This window comes from Erithacus rubecula (genome assembly GCF_903797595.1).
Source record: "Erithacus rubecula genome assembly, chromosome: 9".
NCBI classification, from domain to species: Eukaryota; Metazoa; Chordata; class Aves; order Passeriformes; family Muscicapidae; genus Erithacus; species Erithacus rubecula.
Window position 1 is genome coordinate 3,620,786 of NC_136660.1, and position 12,606 is coordinate 3,633,391.

The 12,606-nt window shown below is 56.8% G+C and overlaps 2 protein-coding genes across 3 annotated transcripts in view; one reads left to right on the forward strand and one right to left on the reverse strand.

Annotated features, from left to right (window-relative positions):
• CDH23 (cadherin related 23) overlaps positions 1 to 4,916 on the forward strand; it is a 169,406-nt gene extending 164,490 nt beyond the window's left edge. The window contains exons 62-68 of the mRNA XM_079312979.1: positions 71 to 150; positions 443 to 483; positions 762 to 822; positions 1,827 to 1,956; positions 2,625 to 2,747; positions 2,889 to 3,002; positions 3,813 to 4,916. Coding sequence (XP_079169105.1) covers positions 71 to 150; positions 443 to 483; positions 762 to 822; positions 1,827 to 1,956; positions 2,625 to 2,747; positions 2,889 to 3,002; positions 3,813 to 4,139 — 876 coding nt within the window. The 3' untranslated portion in view covers positions 4,140 to 4,916. The remainder of the gene's footprint in view (positions 1 to 70; positions 151 to 442; positions 484 to 761; positions 823 to 1,826; positions 1,957 to 2,624; positions 2,748 to 2,888; positions 3,003 to 3,812) is intronic.
• Positions 4,917 to 5,265: 349 nt separating this feature from the next.
• On the reverse strand, positions 5,266 to 12,534 carry LOC306805323 (prosaposin-like). 2 transcript variants are annotated; one of them, XM_079313004.1, is made up of 14 exons: positions 12,318 to 12,534; positions 9,362 to 9,486; positions 9,050 to 9,127; positions 8,840 to 8,965; positions 8,458 to 8,646; positions 7,823 to 7,966; positions 7,539 to 7,595; positions 7,128 to 7,235; positions 6,843 to 6,929; positions 6,576 to 6,759; positions 6,332 to 6,501; positions 6,173 to 6,253; positions 5,951 to 6,058; positions 5,266 to 5,772 (listed from the first exon to the last, which is right to left on the reverse strand). In XM_079313004.1, the coding sequence occupies exons 1-14, from the start codon at positions 12,376 to 12,378 to the stop codon at positions 5,737 to 5,739; spliced, it is 1,554 nt and encodes a 517-aa protein (XP_079169130.1). In that variant the 5' UTR covers positions 12,379 to 12,534; the 3' UTR covers positions 5,266 to 5,736. The 2 variants fall into 2 exon arrangements, with proteins under 2 accessions (XP_079169130.1, XP_079169131.1); XM_079313005.1 differs by having other exon boundaries at positions 9,050 to 9,124; positions 12,318 to 12,530.
• Between the last annotated feature and the right edge of the window lie 72 nt (positions 12,535 to 12,606).

Below are 12,606 nucleotides of genomic sequence, written 5' to 3' on the forward strand. Positions count from 1 at the left end.
GCGACATTGGGCATGTGGCCACCAGCAGGTGCTGGCCACATGCTGGTGGTTCCCCCTGTGTCTCTCCTAGATGGCAATCATCGTGCTGGCTGTCCTGCTCTTCCTGGCTGCCATGCTCTTCATCCTCATGAATTGGTACTACCGGACTGTGTGAGTAGCTCCAGGGCTCTGCCCTGCCCCTGCAATGTCCCCTTGGACCAGGGGGACTAGCATGGCCCTGGAAATGCCAGCAAGCAAAGGAGGGCATCAGCTTCCCAAGCCTCTTCTCCCAAAATGCATGGTTTAATACTAATGGTAATCCCCCTTCCAAGCTCCCCAGCCTGATTTAATATTTATTATTTAATGCATGCCCTGTATGAAAGGTTATTGCAAATCTGTGTGTCCTTCTCCTTTCCATCATCTTCCTTATTTTCTTCCCTGATTTGCTGTGTTGCTTTTGCAGGCACAAAAGGAAGTTGAAAGCCATCGTGGCTGGCTCCACTGGTGAGCAGAGTTTGGGGGTGCCCCAGGTGCCTGGGAGAGTGGGGGTCACAGGGAGACACAGGGGATATTATGGGGTGTATATTAGAAGTGATCCTGCCCTGAGAGGTGTGGAGGTGGGGGCTTTTCTCAGCATCAGGCTCTGCATTACCTGCCCCGCCCCACCTTGTTTCTCAGTGCCCGTTTGTTGCTGTTTATCCCCCTCTGATAAAGAAGTGTCACCCCATGGCTTGCTAAGCCCACCAACGTGCCACCCTAACTCTCATCCCTGCCTTTTGCAGGGAACAGAGGCTTCATGGACATCATGGACATGCCAAACACCAACAAGTACTCCTTTGATGGGTGAGTGCCACCTCCTGGGGTTGGAGGCTGCCTCCCAGAGAGAGATGCCTGTGTTTTGGAACCAGGAGGTGGAGACACCATGTCTCTCTGCTCTGCTCTGCATGGAGCTTACTCTGAGAGCTTTCTAAGCTAAAAACATATTTATTCATTCTCCTGTGACTCCATGTCTGCCAATCCCGGCCTGATTTGGGGCAAGCAGAGATAATGGGCAAGGTTGGACACACGTCTGCATCCAGAGCAGCCAAATTCTTACCTGCACAGGGCAGGAGGAGGCAGCACAACCCCAGCATCCAGGCTCTGGGTTGTCCCAGTCTGGGGTTCCTCCTCTGCCCCGAGATCACTCCAGAGGGACACGAAGGTGGTTCAAACCCTGGATTTCCCCGAAGCTGCTGAAGAGAGACTGCCGGAGACGGTTTTCTCTTTTTCCAAGGACTGTTTATTATCTCTTATCTCTGGGACCTTTTGCCTGGCCAGCAGCGGTCTGCTCAGCCTGGCATCCATGGTGGAATCTGCCTGGTGAAGGCAGGGCTTATCTTATATAGTTAGTACTACGTATTACATGTTTACAAAATTTTCCCAATACAATACAATTTTATTAAATGGTCCAGCCCTGACCCCAACCAATCCAAGAGTGCCGACGTGTCACCCAACATGGATGACATGGAGAAGAAGGAGGAAAAGGTGTCCACCCCCCTAAATTCTCCATCTTGGCCACGTGTCCCTTATCATAAACATTCAAGAAAACCTATTTATCTACGTTCTAACATTCTAATTTACACTCTACTCATCATTATTTTCTGTGTCTCTTCTCTCAATGTGGGCAGATTCTCCTAAGGAGCCAAATCCAGCCCCTGCAGCTCCTGGGCAGCACTCAGGGGTCTCTGAGAGGTCTGCCAGGGGGGTTTTTGCACCCCCAAAGGAGCCAGGGAAAAACCCTGGACTCCCACACTGGGTGGGCTCAGGGGTGACACCGCTCTCTGACAGCTGTTCCATCCCCTGGGCAGGGCCAACCCGGTGTGGCTGGACCCCTTCTGCAGGAACATGGAGCTGGCAGCACAGGCAGAGCACGAGGACGACCTGCCCGAGAACCTGAGCGAGATCACCGACCTGTGGAACAGCCCTGCCCGCACCCACGTGAGACATGGCTGATTTGCCAAAATATGACTGTTGGTCTAATACTGTGATGGACAAAAGACTCTCTAACAGTTTAAAGTTAGAAAGTGTGTGTTTATTCAGCGCTGGGCAGCAGCGTGAGGTAATCCTCTAATACTGCAAAATCACAGGTGATCACAAAGACTGTTTATTGACAAAGGATTCAAACAAACACATATTCACAGTAACAGCCCCTCCCATCCCATGCCTCCTGTGGTAATTAGCTTGAATAGCTATTAAGCATTGATTGACTTCTTAAATTAAGTCTGGGGTCGTTTTCGTGGGCAGGGGTCTTAAAAGGAGGAAGTAAGGCGAGTGTTCCTCACTGTAAATTCTTGATCTTTTCTATGAATGAAAATACAAATTATTTCTGGGGATAGTTCAGTTTTTCAAAGAATAGGTTTCTGCTTGCATTGTCTATGTTCCTTTGGATCTGCTCACTAGTTTTGTCTTTTCCCATTGTAAGCGCAGCTGAGCAAACATAAAATGACAGACAATAAGTTTCAGATAACTACTCCCTTCTAACTTTCAAATATTTTCAGCAAGGTACCTAAAACCCTAATTTTCTAAGACTAGTGTTTCACAGCCCCCAGCAGGACACAGTGTCCCTGCTCCTGCACATCCTGAGCCCCTCTCCCCTCTATTTGCAGGGCACCTTTGGCAGGGAGCCCTCAGCTGCCAAGCCTGAGGATGACCGCTACCTGCGGGCGGCCATCCAGGAGTACGACAACATCGCCAAGCTGGGGCAGATCATGCGCGAGGGACCCATCAAGGTGAGCACTGAGCAGCAGCAATCCCACACCGAGGAGAATTCTCTTCCAGCTGCATCTTCCAGCTCTGATGGGATGAGGCCAGCCTCCCTCTGACGGAGCCATGTCCCCTGGATAACGCCCAGTCTCTCCTCCTCCACCCAGGGCACTCTCCTGAAGGTGGTGCTGGACGATTACATGCGCCTGAAAAAGCTCTTTGCCCAGCGGATGGTGCATAAGGCCACCGCCAGTCAGGGGGACCGCTCCTCGGTCTCGGAGGTAGAGGGGTGTGCGTGGGCGTGGGGAGATGCTTGCCGTGCCCTCTGGGATGCAGTGTGTCTTCCTGGCCCCACGGGCTCTGGTCACTCCCTGTGGCCATGCTCCCTGGCACCCCGTGGTGCCCCAACTCTCTGCTTGGTCAAAACAAGCCAGGCATTGGTTTTGCACTGGTTCCCGCTGGTTTTCCAGGCTGCTGGTGACTCCTCTGATCGGCATCTTCTCCCGTGGTCTCTCTGACCCCAGGGGAGGACGCCCCTCTTTGCAGATTGGGCTCTGTCCACAGCTCCCATTTCTGACAAGGCTGAAAGCTCTGGGGGATCATCTTCCCTTCCTTCTGCTTCTCCAGTTTTTGCCTCAAAAACACAGGGTTTTGAGGCAAAAATGTTGGGATGGAGGGTGTTGGTGCAGAAGGGAGAAGCAGTTCCTTCTACCCTTCATGGGGGCGCCGAACGAGGGGTAGAGAGCAGAGGGATGGGAGATGCATTTTAGCCTTTCTTCCCTCCATCTGTCCATGCCTTTATTCCCCTCCAGCCCCATCCAGCCTTCCTTCATCTTCCTCCCTCATGCAACCCCAAATTCCAACCTGGGTCCACCAAACTTGGCCACTCTGGGGCCACCTGGCAGCCAGAGCCTGAGCATCCAGCCAAGGATGGAGCGATCCAGCTGGAGTTCATCTCCTGCTGATCCTTATCACCACGCTCCGAGGGTGCTTCAGAAGAGGAGATCCCTTCCCTCTGGCTGCACTCCAGCACCGCAGGACTCAGGGAAACCAGGATGGTGGTGATTCCCTGCTCCACATGTCTCTTGCAGCTGATCCAGAAAGAGCTGGAGGACGAGGAGGAAGAGCGCAGCCCCAGCCAGGGCAGCCTGCGCTTCCGCCACAAGCAGCCGGTGGAGCTGAAGGGACCCGACGGCATCCACGTGGTGCACGGCAGCACGGGCACGCTGCTGGCCTCAGACCTCAACAGCCTGCCCGAGGATGACCAGAAGGTGCTGGGCCGCTCGCTGGAGACTCTGACCGCCGACTGCGGGGGCTACAGCGACCACAACGCCCGCACCGAGTCGGCCAAGTCCACCCCGCTGCACAAGATGCGCGAGGCGATCATGGAGAGCCCTCTGGAGATCACCGAGCTATGACGAGCGCTGCTGCTGCTCTAGGCAAGCCAGGAGGGAGCACAGACCCAGGGGGGCCGTGGTGGGGGCCAGGGGCACCCTGAGACCGGTGCTTGGCCCCCCTCTTCCCCTGCAGGAGTCCAGGTTGCCCCGGTGCAGATCGCTCCGGTGGCCTCAGAGGGCTTGGCCCCGGGAGAGGGCTCTCAGGACCGGAATGCTTTTACTCGCCTGTCATTTATCCATGAAACCATTAAATTTTTTTTATTTTTCTTATTAAAAAGAAGAAAAACAAAAGGGTTTTTTTCTAAAAAAAAAAAAGAAAATAAAAGCTAAGTGAAGCTGATGAGTCCAGACTGGACAGGGGAGGAAGGTGCAGTGAAGATGCGGATGATGTGCTGCCATCCCTGGGAACAGGCTGGGGACAAGCAGCTGTCACACCTTGACCACGAGCATGGGGAAGGCCAGGGAAGCATGGGGAGATACCAAATCCTTTTGGCATTAACGTCACCTTTCCAGTAAGGAAAGACCCAAAAAATTAAAAAGGAAAAAAAAAAAAACCCAACCCGAAGACATTCCTCCATTTCGCTGGCTTTACCAAAACTTGTTGCGATGTCAAAAGAGAGAGAGTAACTGGATGTGCAGTGCTCGTGCGTGTCTTTTGTTGCCCTTTTCTTTCCCCTTTTCTCTTGCATTTGGGGTTGTTTGTTCGGGGGTTTGTTTCCAGTCACAGTAACCTTGTGGAGAGTTTCGGGCACGGTCTGTTACGGGACTCAGAAATACACTGTCTATGGCTTTGGGTCACCTGTCTGTCGTCCTTCCTCCCCAGATCTAAACCCCTTTTGGGAGAGAAGACCCTCTTTTGACTCACCCCTCAATCCATCATCTTCACCAGATGCCACCCTGGGTGTTGCTGCACCCGGGATTTTGGGGGAAGCATTAAACCTCCTCTGGGTTTGCCCACAGTCCCACTGCAGCCCCCAGCACAAGGAGGAAGGACACAACCAGCCAGGCTCACGGGAAGAGTTTATTTGTGATGGGATGCTCCCATGCACGCCCAGGACCAGGCACTGCAGGCATCCCCCCAACACTACTGGGAGGGACAAGCCAGTACCCTGCTGCCCTTGCCACCACGGCAGGGACCCCCAGCAGGGATGGGGGCGTGAAAGAAAAATCCTTGTACCCAAACTCATTCACTTTATGTTCAGGTGAGGATGGAGTGGCCAGTCAGGAGTGAGGGGCCAGCGTTTGAGCAGCAGAGCCCAGCCCAGCCCACGGGGACAGATCCACGTTGCAGGATCTGGACCTTACGAGTGGTTCAGGGTGGGATGGAGAGGTAGAGGAGGGATTGGGGATGGAGATAGAGGTGGGAATAGAGGTTGGGGATTTCACAGCCACCCTGAGAGACCTCAAGGCTGAATCCCTAGTCCTGAAAATATTAACGAGTCCCTTAACCTGATTTGGAAATCCAAGCCCCAGGAGTGGAAGAGGAAGTGGCCGAGGCCGCTGGGGTTCCCCGGATGGCTCCTGCCACGGGCATCTGTGAGTGCAGGCACGTCCCAAGGGAAGGGAGCCGGGATCCCGATCCAAACGGAGCGAGTCGGGCCAGCTGGGGACACGGCTCCTAGTGCCACACGTGGCGCTGGCAGTGCGCGACAGCCTACGGGAGGGACGGGCAGGGATGGCACGGGGGTGGAGGGACTGACATCCCAAGGGGAGGAGGGTTGGGATGGTGGTTGGGATGCAAGGACTGCCATCCCAAGGGGAGGCTGGTTGGGATGACACTGGGATGCAAGGACTGCCATCCCAAGGGGAGGGGACATGAGTGGGGCACTCACGTGGCACTCGACCGCCGTAGCCATGTTCTTGCACCAGTACTGTGGGCCCCAAGCACAGGGTACCGAGCCCAAGAGATCCTCCTTGCCTGAGTCACAGGCTCTGAGTTTCTGCATTGCCAAGGAAGAGGGTGGAAGGGAGAGGGAGAAAACCTCCATGAGGAGCCTCTGAGCACCCTGACCCACATGCTGGGACAAAGGATGCCCAGGGATGAGGACACTTACAGTGCAGACAAAGGTGGGGTCCATCATCTGCACGAAGAGCCGCACGGCCGCCGGCTCATACTGCAGCACGAGCGCCTGGCACTGGCAGGGAGAGAGGGGTGAGCCTGGCACCAGGGGGGTCCCCACGGGCTGGCACTGGGTGTGCCCCCCTCAGCTCACCTTGCTGGTGAGAGGCATGGGCAGCATGGCACAGCCCTTCTCCAGCACCTCGCCCAGCTCCTCCAGCGTCTCGTTCTTGAGCAGCTCGTTGTCGAAGTAGGTGATGAGGATCTGGCACACGTTGCAGAAGGCGCCCGAGCTCACCGCCAGCCGCTCCAGGGATTCAGCCACTGGAGAACACGGCCATCAGCAGCCAGCAGAGGGGACACCCAGCTCCCCATGCCCGCTCGGGGTGCCAGCTCACCGGGCAGGGTGTCCCCGCTGCGGGGGCAGCAGCGCAGCATGGCGCAGACGGCCGCGGGGTCGGTGGCCTGCAGCAGCATGATCACCACGGCCTTGCCGTAGGAGTTGACAAAGTCCTTGCACTGCCCGATGACGCCGTGGGGCAGCATGTAGCACACCTTCTCAATGTCGTTCACCAGCTGCTCCTGCCGGCACAAGGCACCAGAGGGAAGCTCCTCGCTGCCCCTTTGCCCCCTCTGCAGCGCCAGGCTGAGGCGGAGGGGCTCACCTCTGTCACGTTGTTCTCCAGCAGGCTCTCGACTGTCTTCACGGTGAACTGGCACACGTCGCACAGCGGAGTGCTCCCCACCCTCTCCTGTGGGGATGAGGGGGTGGGATGCATGCAGAGCCCCCCCAGAGCCACCCTCGTCCTTATTCCTTCACCATTCATCACAGGTATTCCCCATTTTGCATAAATGGAGGTGTTCAAAGAAATTAATTACAAAATAAAACTCCCCCTTCACAGTGTTTGGATTTTAAGGAGCCTAGCAGAATTGGGGGTGTTCCCACTTACCCCCAGCATGCTCAGGGTCTGCATCACCTTCTCGGTGAGCAGCGTGTGGAGGTGCAGTGGCGAGGTGGAGGCACAGAGTCCCAGCTGGCCACACAGCTCCATTGGGCCCTGGGGAGAGGGGACATCCCAAATCAGGCAGGCCTTGGCCACAGGGAGGGGAATTTCAGTGCATCAGGGCATGGCATTTCACTCACCTCAGCTTGCTACCGGTGAAGGGGCCAGGAAATGGCAAGAAAAATGAAAATAAAATATAATTGCAGCAGTTGAAAGGCAGAGAGAAGGGGGGAAAAAAACACCAATATTTTGTAGGAATATTAAGCAGTTTAACTGAAGTTAACTGTGAGTTTAACTTAAAAAAAGGGAGCATTGGGTGTGCACCCTGGCATTCCTAGGGAGCCCTCAGCCTCTTACCACATAGCTCAGGAGCTGGGCAGCTGTGTCCATGTACTCAACCAGGGAGTGCTTGCACTGCAGGAGGGAGGGAGGGAGAGACAGCATCAGCACTCGCCCCTCCCTGAGCAGGCATCTGCAAAAGATGCTCCCATCGAGGAGGAGAAGGCAGCCCATCCCTGCAAGTGTCCCAGGACAGGGTTTGGAGCTTCTGGGATGGTGGAAGGTGTCCCTGCCCAGGGCAGGGGGTGGAGTGGAATTGTTTTAAGGCCCCTTCCAGCCCAAAGCCCTGTGAGATTCCTCACCCTCTGTGCCAGGTCGGGTGTCAGGGTCTCACACACGTGCTTGGCGTGGCCCAGCAGCTCCCAGGTGAAGGCAGTGTTAGCGCCCAGCTCCTTCTGCACAGCTGTCAGCAGCTGCAGGCAGTCCCCACACACCTGTTCTGTCTCCTGCAGGATAACAAGGGCAGGAACACATTGGTGCCCCACAAAAAAAACCCCATCTTCCTCCTCCCCATGCCCCAACTAGTATTTAAATAAATAAATAATAAATATTTAATATTTAAATACTGTAATTTGGGGCAGCACTCTGACCAGCATCTCTCTATTGCCTCTTGCATCCTGAAATAGCCCCCCAAGCTGGTGACAGCATCAGCCAGAGGTCATTTCAGCTCTGTAGAAGTTTTAGAGGCTTTTTCTAATTGTTGTTAAGTAGGTGATGTTTTTAAGGGGATTCTCATCCCTGAGCAGCATTAGGATACTGGCACCGGTTGTCCAGGCAGCTGCATCACTCCTGGAAGCGTCCAAGGCCAGCTTGGATGGGGCTTGGAGCAGCCTGGACTCATTCCCTGTTCGTGGCAGGGATGATCTGTAAGGTCCCTTCCCACCCAAACCTTTCCATGAGCTCGTGCTCAGCTCCATCCTTGCCTGTGCCACGGTACCTGTGCCTCGCCGAGAGGCAGCTCCTGGGGGTGCAGCAGGAGGGGCACGTTGGCCATGAAGGGGGAGATGAGCTCAGCCAAGTCCTGCTTGGGGCTTGCGGCAGCTGCTGGTGGCTCCTTGGAGGTTTCTGTGGGTCTGTCCCGGCGCTGGCACAGCTTGATGGTCCCACACACCACCTTGGGTTCCGACTGGGGGAGCAGAGGGGTGGGGAGGGGGCTCGAGGCTGCAGCTCCTCCATCACACCCACCCTGGCTCACTTCCCTCTCCATCTCGTCCTTCAGATGGTTTGTCCCAGGCTCCAGGAGCATCCTTTGCCCTGCAAGCCCCCAAGACATCCATCTCTACGGAAAAACCCCAACCCGGGGGCTTCCCCTGCATTACCAGCACTTGCTTGCCCAGCTGGACCAGGACAAGGATCCCGGTGTCCACCATCCTCTTGCACTTGACAGACCAGTCCTGGAAGGGCAGGTACTGGCATTTCTTATCCAAGAAGAGCCGCAGCTTTTCCTGGGTGGCAGAGAGAGCGTTCAGGGCTCGGTGGTGTTGGCGGGGAGGAGCACCAGCCCCGCTCCCCCTCCCACCGAGACCCACCTCGGTGCGGTTGTCCTGCAGGATCTTGCCCACCACGGAAACTGCCACCTGGCACAGGTGACAGGGGATCCCCTTCTGCTGAGAGAGGGGACACGTCGGGGAGCTGTCACGGCACCGAGATCCCAACCCTCCACCCCAAAAACATCCCATGTGAACGTCCCGGGGCACCCCGTTGATTTTTGCTTTTTTCTCTGCAGGCGCGCTGATGCTGGGATGAGCAGTCTGGGGTTCTCCCAACATCTCTGGGAGATTCTGGGGCAGATGGGCGCGTCTCCCGCAGCCCCCCGCATCCCCTGCTCCCCGCACAGTTACCCCCAGAGCCCGGTCCCACGCCGTGAGCCGGCAGAGCTCCAGCGCCCCGCACTTGGTGGCGGTCGCCACGTCTCGGCACCAGTCCTCCGGCCGCTCGCCACATTCGTGGAGGGGGCTGGCCCCGGCTGCGGGAGGGGAGAGGCGGCTGTCAGCCCTCAAGGCACCCCAAAACACCCAACTAATCCCTCTGCACCGCAGTGAGCTCGGAGTGATGCTCCTCACCCTCCTGCTGCGATTCCACCTCAACTCACAAAGTCGCGGGTTTGGGGGAGGGAGTGGGGGGGCAAGTGTTTCACTTATAAATGACTTTATACAGTCCATTTTGCCAGGCTGCCAGCTTTTCCAGTGGGATGTCACAAGGCCAGAAGCAAAGGGATTTAGGGGCTCATCCTCAGCCTCTCTGACACGCTGCGGAGGCGGCTGCTTGTAAAAGCCGCAATAAATCTTGCAAAACGGGCGAACGCGGGGCGCCGGCGCTCAGCCCCGCACGGCAGCCACGGATAGCCACGCCACGGCTCCCGGCGACGATTGAGCAACCCCGCTTTTGGTGGGGTTCTTTTGGTTTTATTTCCTCCCCACGACAGCGTTTTCTGCCGGCTGTAGCTCCCCGCCCCGGCAGCGCTGGGTGGCGTGGCGCAAGAACCGCGCTCTAATTGTCACCTTGGTGTGTCAGGACTCATTCCTGATGGAGCGAGTGCTTGTTTCCACCGGGAACTGTGCCCACCCAGGATGCGGACAAGGGCGCAACCCAAGCCCTTCGCCGCCTTGCTTTGGCCAGGAGCCGCTCCGGGAATTTGGGGGCAGATCCAGCTTTTATCCCCCAGCCGTGATTTTGCAGAGCAGGAATAAATCCCAAGGCAGAAACTGCTCCTTCCACCCAGCCCTGCCCTTACCAGGTTTCTCCACAAAAGATGCTTTCCCTGCATGCTGGATTTTCGCCTCCAGCTCATCCCTGAGACTGCAGCGTGCCCAGGGCCACCCTGGAGAGTCCCTGGGGCTGGAGGGGTTATGGGGAGAGGGGTCCCAAGACCCCCACGGCTCCCGCCTGCCCCCCAAAGCGCTGGCACAGCTCGGCGGGTGCCGGGTGGTGCTTCAGCCCCGATTTCCCCATCGGGCTGACAGCAGGAGAGCCCCGGGGCAGGGCGAGTCCCCCCGGCTTCCCAGGCTTCCCACACAGCTTCCCAGCTGCGCCATGCCGCGCTCGCCGCATCAGCTGAGAGGGATATATTTATGTTTTTCAGCCCCGGCATCAGGGCAAACAGGAATGGCAAGTCAGCGGAAGCATTAAGGAGCAGCACCAAAACCGAGGAGACGGAAGGCAAGAGCCCCGCAGATTTTTTCTGAGCTGCTCTCCCAGCATCTCTCACAGAGCCGGGACCCCGTGGTGGGGAGGATGTAAAAGACATGGGTGGTTTGTTCCTGCACTTTCCTGCCCGCTCAGATCCTCAGCTCAGCACTTACTCCTCACCCTGCTCGAGCTGCAAAGTCAGGAAACCAGTCCTGGGCCAGAAAATAATTAGGACTAATCACAGTACCCAACAGCTGAGAGCAGGGGGAGCTTCCCTAGGTGGAAACCACGGCCACGGGGCAAGCAACTGGGGCAACTGGTGTCCCGTGAGCTCTCCTACACATTTCAAAGCCGCGCTGGAGCCACCTCATGCTGCCAGCACACAGGGTTATTAAACGATGGCATTTTTGGCAAAGGAGTAAAGCAGGGATGCTCCAGCGATCTCGGTCAGATACAACTGCCCTATTCCTGTCTGCCCGGCCCGGGGATGGGGTGGGCTTTGCTCAGGGGGGATCCAGCAGGAGCTGCAGCCCCGGCAGGGCTGTGCTGGCATTGAAGGGAGCCTCGGTGCTGCCCGGCCGAGCCGGCCCAGCCTGGCGAGCCGGTTGTGATGTAAAGCCCGGGGGTGGCAGCGTGGGTCCCAGCGCCCCAATTCCCGGCCCGGAGCACGCCCCTGTTACAGCAACAGCCATAAATACCCAGCTCCCAAACCCTCCTGCAAGGCTTGCAGGGTCCCCACAGTACTCCCTGTACTCCTGTGTCACCCCAGGTATGGAGAACAGGTGAACTTTCCTGCTCTGCCTGCTGCTGGCTGGAACACCTGGATGCTTCCCCCCCTCCCTGAATCCTCCATCACAAAACCTTGGGAATGTCACATCTGGGGAGCCCAATGTGCCAAAACTGGGGTGCAAGGGGAGCTTTTCACTCAGAAACATGGGGGGTTGCTTACAAGAGCAGGGCTGCACTTATTCCAGGGAAGATTTCCCCAGGAAGCAGTGATTTGCCCCCAGGCAAGGACCCGAGGTTAGAAGCAGGCTGTTTCCAGGCTGCTTCCTGGGGATGGGCAGGGGATGACTCAGGGGTGGCCTGCAGGAGGATTCACTCACAGACACCCAAAGTGCCCATGCTGAGAGGGCTCCTGAGGTGAGCAGAGCACATCACCTCACTCCCATCCCTGAGCTCAACAAGCCACAGCAGAGGCAGCTTCCTGCCTCCTGCAGCTCCCACGAGGAGCCTCAGGAAAAAAGAGCAGCTTCAGAAGGCAGCACAGTCACTCTGTTGTGACAACCAAGTGGCTTCCCCCAGCTCACACATCAGCAGCCAGGCCCCAATACCAGGAGCATGAGAGAGAGCAGCTCCTCTGCCCCACCACTGCAGAGACACGCTGGCTTCCCTCCTTCCATGCCCCAGCACAGCACCTGAATCCCAGAGAAAGGAGGGAACAAACCCTCTTTGGCCCTGAGATCACCTTTGAGGGAGAAAGTTCCAGCTCTCACCTCCAGGTGGATAACACAGACAGCAGTGCCACCTTCACCAGCTCTCCTCTGCCCAACTCCAACACCAGAGGAAGCACATTATGGAGCTTAGACAGCAAAGTTGGGAATAATTCTGGGATTCAGCAGTTTTCTGGGCTCTCCACGCCCTACCTGCCCCCAGGCCTGGCCTTACCTTGGTAGGAGCCCAGGCACACAGAAAGGATCAGCACCAAGCCACTCCATTTGCTCTCCATGCCGTTCCAGAGTCCTCAGTGGCTGGTTCCTCTCCTGTGCTGCTCCCAGACTGAGGAATCTTGGATGGGCTGGGAGAAGCAGTGAGAATCCACACCTACGCAGGGCAATTACCACACCCCTCACTTTATGCCTTGATTATAAAATCATCACCAGGGAGGGAGGGACCAGAGGCAGGCAGGTATTCCCAGGAGGTCAGGAGCAGCCCAGAACCTGCTGCTCAACACTCA

Excerpts from the sequence above, each read along its gene's own strand:
- LOC306805323 (XM_079313004.1), bottom strand. The coding sequence starts at position 12,378 with ATGGAGAGCAAATGGAGTGGCTTGGTGCTGATCCTTTCTGTGTGCCTG. Across the intron at positions 8,966-9,049 it reads TGCAGGACAACCGCACCGAG|GAAAAGCTGCGGCTCTTCTT; the intron begins GTGGGTCTCGGT and ends TCTGCCACCCAG. Across the intron at positions 6,502-6,575 it reads CAGCGGGGACACCCTGCCCG|TGGCTGAATCCCTGGAGCGG; the intron begins GTGAGCTGGCAC and ends CGTGTTCTCCAG.